The following is a 13713-nucleotide window of genomic DNA, read 5'->3' on the forward strand; positions in this document are numbered from 1 at the left end:
ATAAAACTGATAGATACATATGAACAGTCAACAGTTGAATACATGTCATTGCATCATTACAATTGGTTTTCAAAAGATAAATATATTGTTTGCTAAAGTGCAGTGTTGTATGTGCGGTCACTTTAACAAACAAGGACAGCATTTAGGTACCTTAAAGCTGATTATTTTCTTGAGGACGATATTTTGGCGGTGTATTAACGTGACCGCGAAAATTTAATCTTGACATAATGAGACACGGGTGTGTGTGATGTCCCTTTATATCCAGATTACGCAATTTTAATTCGTTCAGATATAATTCGTTCGTTTTAAATCAAAATCGCGAAAATTTTGATTCCTGAAAATTACCAGCTCTGCGGTATTCGATAACAACAGAAAATTACGTTAATGCGAACGTATGTCTACTAATAAAAGATGGTGTCAACATGACGTTTTATTGGGAATCAGACAATCGGTGAGTGTTAAAAGATATCGATCACTTTACATATGTTTCATTTCAATAGTTCATACATCACATCACCTTTTTCGTTGTCGTAACATCTTGTCAATACCTAAAGCTGTAATTTCCATGTTCCAGAAGTGGCCTTTCCTGTTGTCATGCCAATATACCGAACATTGATTGGTTTAGGATCTCTCCACGACATCAAGAAATGCCATGTGGCAATTTCACTTTCGTACCAAACGGTGACCAGACCCAGATCCCAGGTGATTTTAAACGATTTAAACGCATTACAATCGGCTGGAGAGGAGGATTTTGTGACGAAATTGTATCCGTTTTTCCCGCGGCGAATAGTTGACAGTGTGTTTGCATATCCACCTATAAGAACTTCGTACATATCACATGCACCAACGTCTCTCGATAGAAGGGCGACGTGAATGTCACTACAGGCTTTGACACTGAATGTTATGGATGTCCGGTGACCCAACTCGTATTTGAAATCTGTCAGGTGTTTGTAGTAATAGTTGAGACCTCTCTGCATATCAGTCTCGAATTCAAGTATTCGTTTGGAATCTGGAAATCAACATTAGATTATGTATAATCACTGATTAATTTGATTATTATCAAATCACGATAATCAACACGGGACAAATATAATTTGGGTTGATCCATTTCAGATAAGTATCGCTCACGCATGTTATAGGTAGATAAGCAAGACAAAAAAAAACTGGCATGTTAACAAAACTTAAACTCATATTCTATGAATGCAGAGCAAGATATGAACAAAAGAAAAATATAAACGTATGAGAATAAGACCATATGTTCCGGAAGAGTAAGCGTGTTTTGTTTCATCGACGGCATGCGCCATTTAAGTCTTGGTCAGTCCAAGTAAATAGTGCCAGATTTCCAAATGACAAAAGGGAACCACCATAGCAATTAACGAGCATCAAACACGTCAGACTTCGTAGCGTACAAGGAAATAGAAACGTCCCAATGATATTATGATTACGGCAATAGATCTGGCATTGAGATTACGATTTTCCCCCTTAATAAGCTCTTAAGAGCAAATATATCTGCCATTATCTGCGCATCTTACATCTGGCCACGATTTCCTTTCCTACAGTCAAAAAAATTGTAATCCCTATATAGATAGGCATGTACATTTTCCAGACGGGTGTGCCAGTTTTAAAGAAGGGATGCTTCGATATCGAAATAAAAATAGGAAACTCGTTGTAATTGCAAACAGCAGAATTAACACACTTAATGATGTTCTTAATTCATCATTACCTGGATCTTCCACAACATCCTGGTTAAACTTCCACGTGCTGGAAGCCCACGATCCCGTCGTTACTCCAATGTATCTGACTGGTCTCGGATGAGAATCTTTCCAACTCAAAATTTGCAACCACTTTCCAAGGCGACATTTTCTAACAAGAGAAATCACTCCATCTTCCCAATGTATCTGAAAAGCCCTGTATTTTGAACAGTCCAGCATACCGCCATGGCTTTTAATCATGACTGCACCACCTTTGTATTTACGAACGACAGTCTCAGAGTTGTCCAGTCCACTGATGACCACCTCATAAAGCTGGGACCTCTCCGTAGGACCGGACATCAATGCCACTTGTGCACCACTACAGGTTTTCACCATAAACTCGAAAGAGGTTGTGTTGCCAACAGAGTAGCCGAACGAATTAAGCCCAGTATAGCGGTACCCGTCTTCACCTAACACCAGTGTCTTCGGAATCGTAATGGTAACCCGGTTAGCTAAAATATAATTACAAAGTGCTTATTTATTGTGTCATAAATCATATGAAAATATAAGAAATGCTCTATTCTAATTATCACTTTATCCCATTTCCTGAAAAAAAGGTGAAAAATCTGATACGTATACACAACTCATTTATGATGAAACACTTGTTTCACATGTATTTCAAATGAATCGACAGCATTGTCTAAAATATATATGGTAGGGTAGTTTACTTCTGTGATTATGCTCATATCTTCAATATAGGCACATTACGAACATCCTACAATATAACGAATTTTTATTAATTTTTGTAAAAATTATTGTATTTGCTTATAAAACACGACTTTACCAACACGCAGCGTCGCGTCAAAACTTGTTTACGACACTAGCAAGCAATAATAAAAAAAACGCGAGTATAAATGATATTTAAAAATCAACAACATCTAATGAAATATATAAAATCACAAAGGCTACGAGGGGACATTTCAGCAGTGTTTTAGATACATGTGTAAACAGTACACGTTATAAAAACATATTTTTCTGTCATAAAAAGTTCGTTTTACATTAAAATATTTCAACATCAAATCGACGATACAAAATATTGATATGTAAACACACTCTTATTTAAAGTTATGGTTTACCTGTACATCCGACGAATGCTCTACATACGAAGACCAAGACGACTGCAGTAACATAAACGATTCTATATTCCATTTTGTTTTCTATAAGAACATAAGCGGCCCTAGAAAATCAGCTTTCTCCAGACCTGTCGTACTTCGATTTTTTTTGTTAGACGAATTGAAAGTGTGTATCAGAAGCAAGCTTTTAAAAATACAGTGCGACCAAATCTAAATACATTCTTTATGATGAATTCATCTTCTCAAAAGTGTTGAGCATAAACATCAACCTGTCACATAACATTTATCATACATGCAGTAAGGTCAATTCAGTTAAAACACAGTTCACACTCTTTACTAATCAAATATGCACAGCTTGTACGGCATACGTGTCCTACATAGGTATTGACATGAATCCTATTACAATATGGACAGGTTGAATTTTTTACCGATTTAATCACATGTAAAGTGGAAATGGGGAATATCGAATTTTTAACGTACAATTTGTTTATTTAAAAAGATCGAGAAACGTACAACTTGTTTATATAAAAAGCTCGCGAAATGTCACTACAAATACTAAATGGATAGTTTTATCAGTTTTAAGTTTGTCCATACAATTAAATCAAAGTACTGAAAGTACTGAGAGGCTAAACGTATTGAAAAATGTTCACAAATAACCGCTAAGTTATATTACTTTCCCCATACTCCTACACTTTGGAATGCAAAAATTACTAAAATAAGAGAACCAGGGGCTATCTTTCTTAATTTTTAGCGTTTTTTATATCTTCTTTAATTCTTATTTCAATTTTGACGACAATAATGTGAACAAATCAAAATAGGTAAAAAAAAAAAAAAAAAAAATTACACACAACCATATATTTATCGCCAACGAGCCAAATGATAAATAGCTCTATGATGAAGTTGACTAAATAAAATCTTTGAAATACCCAAGATGTTGCAATTACTATCCTATCAATATGAGGATTTAGACAAATCGAGCTGGCTTTATACCTACTTCTTTATTTTGAATGAATTGCAAAGTAATAGTCCTTACTTATTATAATTACATTTGTAGTTGAGGAAAGTAGATAAGGTATACACAGCATTTCAGATAGATAAACGTGGAAGTAATCACATTAAATGTATTTACATGCCTATCTTCCTTGAAGTATCATGGTTAGACTTTTCTTCCAGTAATTATGTCTATAAAGACACAGTTCTATGAGATTAAACTAGACTTCCATATATATATACAACATATACAATATTTTCACTACAGCTACTACTATTTCTGATCTCCAATGCATTAGATAATATCACCATGACACGCGAAATTAATAAATATATTATAGAAATATTCTGTTCTAGTAAATTGATAATTATAAATATGAATATTTTGGGGTTTTTTTAATAAGCGCTTTGTTTGAAGGAATATTTTCATTTCAAGGAACTTTGATACACATTAACAAAACTTGAGAAATCAGCACAATCAACCTTCATCAAATAAAACTAAAAGACAACAAAGTCAACATCATGATCAGTACAGTATTAAAAATATATCATTCATAAATCATGAGCACCAAATGTACCTTGCCTACGAAGCGCAAACTTTTTATCTTCAAAAACTTGAAAAAGTGTCACGGCGGTAGGTGTGAAAAACTTGAAAAAGTATCATATCGGCGGGTGTGCGCGTGGGACCAACAGTCTAATTTTGTGACGTCTAATGAGGTAAAGTGATGTTATATATTAAGACGATCTTGCCACAACGACAAGGATTAAAACAAAATTGATGTTCTGTTTGTAAGTTTTGTTTGTTTATAAGTGCTGTTAGTTGATAATTCAAACCAAGCCGCCAGACTAGATTCTTATCATGGCGCCAACTCGCACGTACAGTGTTCTGTACGCTTACGTCATGTCGAGAAGGATTCATAAGCCCCGCCATACAATAAATACACTGTAAATCAAGTCATGCAGTTACAATAAACTTTGAAGATACAAGAAACCATTTTTTTGCTTACTTCAGGTAAATATGGTTGTTTTCTAGGAATATTCACAGCAGGCGATAAGAATCACGTCAGCTCGATCTTCTTCAGTAGCACAGGTCGGGGATGTCCGTGAGCAAATTCCGTAAAATATATTGTTCAAAATAGTTCAACCACACTGTGCATCTTTATTTTAAATGTATAGTAATCGTATTGTTATTTTAAAAAATAAACTAATTGTGGGTGCTTTTAAAATAGCGATTTGAAAGATCGCGGCATTATTTACGCAGAAAATTGCCGCTAGAGGGCTCTAACTCTTTTCGATATTTCAGCCAATGAGAAGGCCAGGATCGGTAAATTTTGTCCGAAAGGCCGTAGCAATAGGCTATTCGTACTGAGTACGTTTAGCCTAAAAAGTCAATAAAAGAGTGTGGCTTCAGGTATAATCCTAACTGTTAGCGAATCTTTAAGAAACTTTTTAATTCTACGTCATTAAATTATGAATGATAGACAACAGTAATACGCTCTACATGTTGCATATACATCATATACGTGAAGTACTCTTTGTAAGTACTGGTAGCCGAATGATTTAAGCGTCTTACATCAAGAACAAAACACTTTGCAAGTGATAATGAACATGTTTTTGTAGAGGATGAATTGGTAAAAGTTGAGATATAATATACCTGTTAATAAATGTGTTAGTTTTTTTTCATCTGTCAAGACCTATGATACAAATGCCTAACGGAACTGGGATTTTTTTTTCATCTTTTTATATTCTTGCTTGCACTATGAGGAAGCTCAGGGGCCCCCAAGCCCTGAGACTCTATCGCTGAGACATTACATCATAACTTTCAAAAGGTGGTCTGATGTCTTCATCACTTGTCCTCCATCTCTGGGTCGTGGGTTCGAGACCTCCTGGAGCAGTCGCCAGGTACTGGTCACAGGTCGCTGTTTTTTTCTGAGAGAACTCCACCTTTCCTCCACCATCCCAACCCGACACGTCCTTAAATGGTTCTGGCTGTTAAAAGGACGTGAAACAACAACATTAAACTGTATGTACTATTCTGGTGATATACATACAGCTATAAACCGCGGTAACCTCAATATTTTGGTGACAAGATCATATTTATTTAGAGCTGTCCATAGGGCTCTTGTGAGAGTCATATTTTCTAGATACATGTATGTATGTTAACGTGTCACATACGATCGATATTAGCAGATTAAGGCGAGTATTTCAACTGCCTAAAGAGGAGATATTTTTGAGGAATAGTTTAACAGAACTTAAACACACAGTCCAAGTCTTAGTGACATGTACAAGTAGATAATCATAACAGCAAATTTGGGACTTTAAGGTTTCCGAAATAGTATTGCATATTACCTGTGACATGTGATAGCCGAGGTCATGAATCGTACTGTGCTATCCTAGTTGCTCCAGATAACTTGCGGCGGGCTTCTCCCATCATGTTCAGTAAGATAGCAACTTCAAGCAATCCTGGCTTAAATTATTGTTTAAAATATATGTTGTAACGACGTACATGTCAATAAAATTCAAATTCAAAAGTTGATAGAAGGGCATAAAAAATGAAATTTAAAAAAAACCTTTACAAGAAGACGGTTGAAAAGGACAAGGAGAATAATTAGACTGACTAGGTTTCTGGAAGGGAAGCATCTCCTGTTTAATTCATGTCACATGTCATGTAAATTGAGTGTAATAAAGTAATGTCATGTTCTTCAAATAAGAGCAACATCAATTCAAGCAACAAAATAATCGCCTCTTTCACCCGATGAAGTTGTCGCCGACATTAAAACACATCTACAGGTTATTATCATCAACCTGATGTTTAAGGATAACATTGCCTTGTGATTCTATAAAGTCAGGACAAATCAGCGGAATTGATGTCGAAACATCGACTATATTTTTCATTTTTTTCTCATAGCAGGCAAGGACATCTTTTGCAAATGTAACGAATGACTTTTCATATGTACCATTGCTTAGCTATCGATAAATCTAAATAAGGTATATAACAAGAGATCCGAGAGGGATCTTGGTGCCCACCTCTGTTCTATCTTAATTAATCTTTTAAAAAAAATGGATCTTTTTCATTTTTTTTATTCTTATTTGGTCTTGATAATATGAAATTTGATAATTTCTCCCAAGAAATACCAATAATGATCCCCAACTACCAAATAAAAGATGTCTGCCTGTCAGTATTTTGTTTATCTGACAGTACCAAAATCAAATGGGCACAAGGGACCAAGGGAATTCTCATATAAAATTTCATTGTCAAAATCCAAGATGGCCGCCGGCGCCTGTTGGAGATGCATCTAGTGTCATGTACTTCTCAAGAAATAGCACGCTAACAATAACAAGAACTGTCTAGAACAACCAGACATATGATAGACCAGGGATGCAGCATTTGGAGATATTGGTCTAAATATAGCAACATCTAGTGTGTAATGAACACTGTTGGAGCAGAAATAGTTACATCCAATTATAATTGATAAAAAAGCCTTTTAACAAGAAGATCTACGGACCTTTATACAGTACATGCAACACATGTGTCTGAATTCATCAACACTGTATACGACAAAGAATAAATTCTTAATTAACTGTATGTACTTATGATATTTCTAATTATTCACATGTTTACAAAATTAATTTTACACTAGAAATCAGAAGCAGCCTATGAGATGCTTCTCCTCCCAGAAAATCATGTTTTCCTTGAGCAAAATATTTTCCTCCATTGCTGTCGTATCATTCAGGTTATTTCCCTTCATACGACGTCAGAAGAACACTGACATTCCAACAAAATCATAATTCATACCAAAACAAAAATGACAGAACAAAAAATGAAAATAGTCTTAATCTTCTTTCCTTAAAGAGCAGCATCCACATTCTCAGCAGTTGATTTACTTTTAAGTCAGAAGAAGTCTTTTTTTTTCACTTCTGAATCAGTATTTTCTTTAGAAAACTGCATGAGGTACTTAGAATTTATCTATATCTTATTGATTATTTATCAATAAGTAAACATTTATTATATACAAACATGGCTTCAATTGATTTCCTCTTGAATAAGATAAATAAAAGGGATCCGAGAACATTTTATTTTCACAAGTCTCTGATAATGTAATTTCTGCATTTCTTACTATCAGTGGTTATTGTAATGTAATTCAACTTGCTAATTTTTAGTATTTCTTTACATCCGATTTGGATTTAAGTTTAGGGTAATGGAATAATGTTTCAAAAGTACAAGAAACGGTCTCCATGTCTTTAATGACTACAATAATGGCTTATATAGTGTGATCATTGAATTGGGGTTGGGGTGGAGCTACAGTGTACATGCAAGTCCCTCAACAACGATGCTGAAAAACAGAAAGTAGGTTTCTATCACCACAAGATTAAATATGGTAAACATTTACTTTCGATCGCTGTCATAACAGCATACCATGTTGTATAACAATTCATGATTTGTAACCTAAATACTGTGATTGTTTCGACAGTCACATCATCAATTTTCGCTGTGTGAGGGAAAAATGTTATTTTAAATATTTGATATCTTTATTTTCTTATTTTTTTTCACAAAGTAAAAGGGTGTATTTGTCAACACGCTAACATAAAATTTGGATTGATGTTCAACATATTTCATTTTTGTTAAATGTATGGCAAGGTTTTGTCTCGATGTTATAAAAAAAAGCATGCCTCTAGTTTGATATGCAGATTATGAAAATAAAAACAAAAAACATGAATACAACTCGTATTATGAACAGTTGGTTTTATTTCCAGTCAGATCAGAAGTACATAGTTTATAGACTGTAATCACTCGTCTTTGAAATTACCTCAAACTCAAAGGTAAAACTGGGTAAAAATGGTAAATCTGAACTCAAGATAAAAACAAGAAAAAAGCAGGTAAAATTTTCAGTTATCATGCATGCTGTTTTCAACAAATATCAAATACAACCAAAACAATTTTTTTAATAATAAACATCTTTTTGAAGAGAAAAACTGTAGGGCAACAGAGCATATGCTCATAACAGATTAGTACAATTGATAGGGATGGTTCTAACATAAACTGTTAAAACACAAAAACAACATTCCTTTTAAATCTCACCAGTACAGATAACTCACATATCTATATTAACTGAAAAAGACTGTTAACAAATTTAATCTCTACATCAACTTAAAAGTTGATTAACAAACTTCAGCTGTCAAGATTTTTTTTCTTCGTTTTTCTTTAGGTATGCTTCACAACATCTCACTACTTGATCAAACACATCCTCAAAATCCTCAATTCTTGAACCCTGAAAATAGATAAAAATTAGGCACAAAATCAGAATATAACAGATATCTATATAGGACCAATGTTACAAATGTAATGCAGACATCAAATTACTTACAAATATACTTTTAAGAGACAATATATATGTCTGTATAGCGGTACACATCAATGTGAGAGTTAAATTATGAATTAAAAGTAGTTTAACACAAGAAGTCTGCAAACATGCCAATGGCTGAAGGATGGATGGATGAACATATGGACACAGAAACATATTCCATAAAAGTATTCTCATTAACACTAAAATTGTTAATATTTTCCTATACTTCCTGTGGTTTCTTCACAGAGTAAAGTTTACTTACGTAATACGGGTCATCAATAGTGGTTTTGCATTTGGAACCATATGTTCCAAGCATTTCAAGTACAGACTTGCTTCCTTTTGGTTGGATGTCTTCAAGGTCACTATAAAGATAAATCAATGACAATGAAATACAATACTTATTTTGTTTTTTGCATGCAGGAAAAGAAGCAAATTTTTTCAACAGATAAAAACAAACTTGTCATGTGATTGTTTTATTTTAAGTGGATCTGTAGAAGTATGTTTATTTTTTTATAGACCTTATAAAAGGATCATGTCTCTTGCTGAATATGCAATTTTAACAAATTAAAAAATACTCAAAATAATAGCATAAATTGAATTCAAAATATTCAATTCAAAATATTCAATAATCTATGGTGTGTATACTATACTTAGTTTAATATTTGCAGTTTTGTGTCTCTGAAGTGTGGCAGATATGAAAAGGTAAATTGTACATTGTAGCTCCACCCCAAATTCAGAGATCGCTCAATAATAAAGCATTATCAAAATCATTCAGCAAGCTGTAATTGACATTTGTATATGGAATGAAATAAGCAATTTGCTAGTCATCAAAAGACGAAGTGTAGCTTTTCATTTAACTTTCAAACATTGTCTCATTACCTCATACTCAAAGGTAAATCCAGACGGAGCGTATCTTACCTCATATTTTGTTCATCCATACCAAAGATAACATCGAACTTGTAAAAGTCTTCCACATTAATCTGAAAGTCAAACCAAAATGCAGGTGATCATTCGGATTATGTAGAGTGAGTAATATTAGGGAGAGTTCCGGACCTCCATGTGATGTCATAAATAAGGAATATAGTACACTGTATATATGAAAGACAACTGTCATGAAATAAATATGCATAACTTGTAAATATAAGCAGGAAAGTTAGAAATACTAGTAAAGGGATAATTTTATACACTACAAAAATTATCAGAACTTTTAATATTAATTTTATCATTGATGTATTATAACTTTATAGTTACTTGAATCAAGGTAGTTTCAATCACAAAATACCAAAGGGTCACCAGTCAGTGGCTTACTTAATGGCTGGCTAGTTTCACCTCCATAATCGATGCTTCATTGTTGTGATTGAAACTAAATTGATTTATTTATTTTATGTTATTTTGTCACCCTGTTTACTTTTCTGTATCCATACCCAACGCGCAGCACCCTATTGATCAACCAGGGCTCTCACACCCTATTTAGGGACTGGGGCCCGGGGCCCGCGGCCCTTAGAATTGGGAACATTAGTAGTGTTTTCCTTAGAATTGGGAAAACCTGGGGTCTAAATTGGGAAAAAAAGATACTATTTTGCATTGGGAATGGGGCTGAATATCGGCCCGAAATCTGGCAGATCGAGAGCCCTGTCAACCTACTTACTTTCAAACTGATGTTGGCTTTACTCTTCTGGTTTATAAGTTACTTGGTATGTAAGGCAGTATAATTATATATATCATAGGTGGTACTGTTTTACAGGATATCTTTTCAAATTTCTCAGAACTTGTTTTTCATTGTAAAAACAAAAAGAATAAATAAAACTCCTGACAAGAAAATATTCTAGCTCCTGGTGTCGATCACATGGATTCAAAGTACAGGCATCAGTGTCAATTTTTATACATTGTAGTGTGAAATCACAAGCATTATATAGACAAGTGTTCAATTAAATGTGATTTCTCATACCAAACTCCTTACAACATAAAACTGTTTTATATTTCATTTTCATTGTAAGATTTTAACAGTGAATAAAATGCTGTTTTGAAGAAATAAATGGTTCCTGCAATTTCATGGAATTTTATTGAAATACATCGTAAATTTGAAGAAAAAAAATAACAACAAGTCATGGATGACTGATAAACAAAAATCTAGCATGTAGAATATTGAGGAAAACAATTAGAGAAGATGTAATGAGTAGATGTTGATTTATTTTACTCTCTTCAAATTGTTAAATTTGAAATCTGAAAATTTGGTAAAACTTGTCTCAAATCTTTAAATCAAATGTAAGTGTCAATCCTCTGAGGAACCTCCGAACATAAAGAGTAAGTATCATGGGGTACCTGTCTGACAATATGGTGGTAGTCGTTTATCCCTTTCTTTTTCAAGGTCTTCATTGTTCGTTTGTCTGGGGGACCTCCAACATGCCAGTCCCCTATAGCAGCACTGTCAACATGCCACTGTGTGAATAAAAATATTAGGTTTGAGAATACCATTTACTTAACAAGAGATTTAGCTACATCAGAGACGTATACAATATATGTCTCTGGCTTCATGTAGTTAAACAAATATATTTTAAACAGTGAAGAAATGATTGAAAAAAAGTTAAATGGAGTATATTGGAAGTTTAAAATCTGAAAATCCTATATTTGATGTTCGCTACAAAAGTTAGATATAAATAAATAATAGATACCTAAGGAAGGACAGACTATACAATGTGTGTATAACACTCATAATCAATACAAATGGTATGTATATCATAATCAAACCTCAGTGACAACCACTCACTGAATGGCATTATCTCCTCAAAGTAAACAGGAACTTTCATTGATCTAAAAGTACAAGATGTACCATAAGATGAAAATATCTCAAACGTCCAATGTATCATAAGTGATCATTTTGAGTCTGGTTTTTTATCATTCCTCCTCTAGATGTATATATGTAAAATAAATAGTGTAACTTTACTTTAAGGCTATTTTATTTGTTCATGCATAGGGCTACTGGAAATGTCAGTCATTAAGTATTTTCATTTTGTCTTATAAATGTAACAACTTGACATTGAGTTTGTTAATAAAATCAAGGATATATACTCCTTGTAACTTGACAAACAAAAATAATTCATTATAATACATATGACATTGTAAATTCAGTTTGATAATAAACTTATACATTGTGCAACACCATTTTCCCTACTGGGAGCTTTACTTTTTCTTTAAAAAAATACTCACGTGAACTATATATAGATCACTTTAGGAATACAACTACAACAGACTCACAACATAATGGTTGATCAAGACAATACATTTTTATTTTGACACTTTTTGTCAGTTTTCACCTCATCAAGTTGCCCTTTCTTTTTCAGCAAATCCAAAAAGACGGCTTCAGCAATTGGCGAACGGCAAATGTTTCCTGCAATATTTGTGTAACTTTAATCAGATATGCATTTTATGAGTGACAGCGCTAGCAGTGTTTTGAGTAATGAAGTAATCAAATGCAGAATAAATTCAAATACGATGCAGGAACACATTTTGATGAAATCCGCTAAAATTATGCACAAAATGGATTTGTAACAAGCCAACATTGTGCCATGTTTACATTTGTACGTACATGCACTGCTTTGGAAATACTGAGTAAGACCAGATACGTCTCTGGTAAGACGTGATCTAACATATCTAACATATATGTATAACACAAGTATAGCATACTTATTAATGTAAGTGTTAATAGCATAATATATAAAATCTTACCGAGACAAATAAACAAAACCGCTTTTTTAGATCCAGAACCTGCACCTTCCATGCTTTTTTTTATTGACATATATAACGCAACCGGTGTCGGCGGAAATTAAGCACCTATTTCGAATACCAAAAAGCCTTCCATCACATCGGGATCGAAGAAAGCATAAGAATTTCGATTTCTTAAATGTGACAGGGTGTGAATTATGTGAATTATTGCTTTTATTAAATGTTTGTTAAAGTTATGTTTTATACCATTGTATTTGCTGACATGGATAAGATAATGTATCTTTTTTATTGCTATATGTATTGTAATATCTGATATGATTCAGATATTAGTATAATTTAATTAATTCATATATTGAGCAATATAGGTAGTAAATATAGTATTTTAGAAAATCATGAGGCATGTGTCCTTAATGGTTTGGTTAGGTATATAGTAAGAAGTGTTCAGGTAAGACATTTCCACATATGGTAATGGTACAGATTGACGTGTGACTGACCTGTCCACTGACCTGGGGTAGGTAATTTTGATTGGGTAGAACACAAGAATGGTTAAGTATGATTTTTACTGGGAAGTTTAGATTTGTCGGGCAGTACAGGTTTGGGTTTTGGAGGGAACGGCTGGTTATTAGTATCTCAGAGAGATTGAATAACTGGGTATTGATTCTACACCAGTATTATTGGTAAGTAACTATTCTTTCCAATATTGTATAATATTATGTATTTCAAGTAACTATTATCTATAAAAGTAGGATAATGTAGGGGTTGATATCTGTATATATAAATGTACATGTAGCTCTATCTACAAGTTGCCACTATAGACTCTTATTTTATGTC

At 33.5% G+C, this 13713-nt stretch overlaps 2 protein-coding genes across 2 annotated transcripts; both read right to left on the minus strand.

Moving 5' to 3' along the window:
* Positions 1 to 548: 548 nt before the first annotated feature.
* Positions 549 to 1952, minus strand: LOC132554234 (C3 and PZP-like alpha-2-macroglobulin domain-containing protein 8). Its single transcript, XM_060218540.1, has 2 exons — positions 1724 to 1952; positions 549 to 1009 (listed from the first exon to the last, which is right to left on the minus strand). The coding sequence occupies exons 1-2, from the start codon at positions 1950 to 1952 to the stop codon at positions 549 to 551; spliced, it is 690 nt and encodes a 229-aa protein (XP_060074523.1).
* A 6589-nt stretch (positions 1953 to 8541) lies between these two features.
* On the minus strand, positions 8542 to 12946 carry LOC132554189 (low molecular weight phosphotyrosine protein phosphatase 1-like). The gene is made up of 6 exons (XM_060218490.1): positions 12886 to 12946; positions 12474 to 12547; positions 11482 to 11598; positions 10078 to 10139; positions 9422 to 9521; positions 8542 to 9084 (listed from the first exon to the last, which is right to left on the minus strand). The coding sequence occupies exons 1-6, from the start codon at positions 12935 to 12937 to the stop codon at positions 8992 to 8994; spliced, it is 498 nt and encodes a 165-aa protein (XP_060074473.1). The 5' UTR covers positions 12938 to 12946; the 3' UTR covers positions 8542 to 8991.
* Positions 12947 to 13713: the final 767 nt, after the last annotated feature.

This window comes from Ylistrum balloti, unplaced genomic scaffold (genome assembly GCF_031769215.1).
Source record: "Ylistrum balloti isolate Yb309-2 unplaced genomic scaffold, AGI_CSIRO_Ybal_v1 Utg370386, whole genome shotgun sequence".
Taxonomy (NCBI): Eukaryota; Metazoa; Mollusca; class Bivalvia; order Pectinida; family Pectinidae; genus Ylistrum; species Ylistrum balloti.

Bases quoted from the DNA above. Each gene is read 5' to 3' on its own strand.
- LOC132554234 (XM_060218540.1), bottom strand. From the start codon at position 1,952: ATGATTAAAAGCCATGGCGGTATGCTGGACTGTTCAAAATACAGGGCT. The intron at 1,010-1,723 runs GTAATGATGAAT...GTTGATTTCCAG, and splicing joins GGATGTTGTGGAAGATCCAG to ATTCCAAACGAATACTTGAA.
- LOC132554189 (XM_060218490.1), bottom strand. From the start codon at position 12,937: ATGGAAGGTGCAGGTTCTGGATCTAAAAAAGCGGTTTTGTTTATTTGT. The intron at 12,548-12,885 runs GTAAGATTTTAT...CAAATATTGCAG, and splicing joins GGTTTTGTTTATTTGTCTCG to GAAACATTTGCCGTTCGCCA. The intron at 11,599-12,473 runs GTGAAAACTGAC...TTATTCACACAG, and splicing joins AGAAAGGGCAACTTGATGAG to TGGCATGTTGACAGTGCTGC.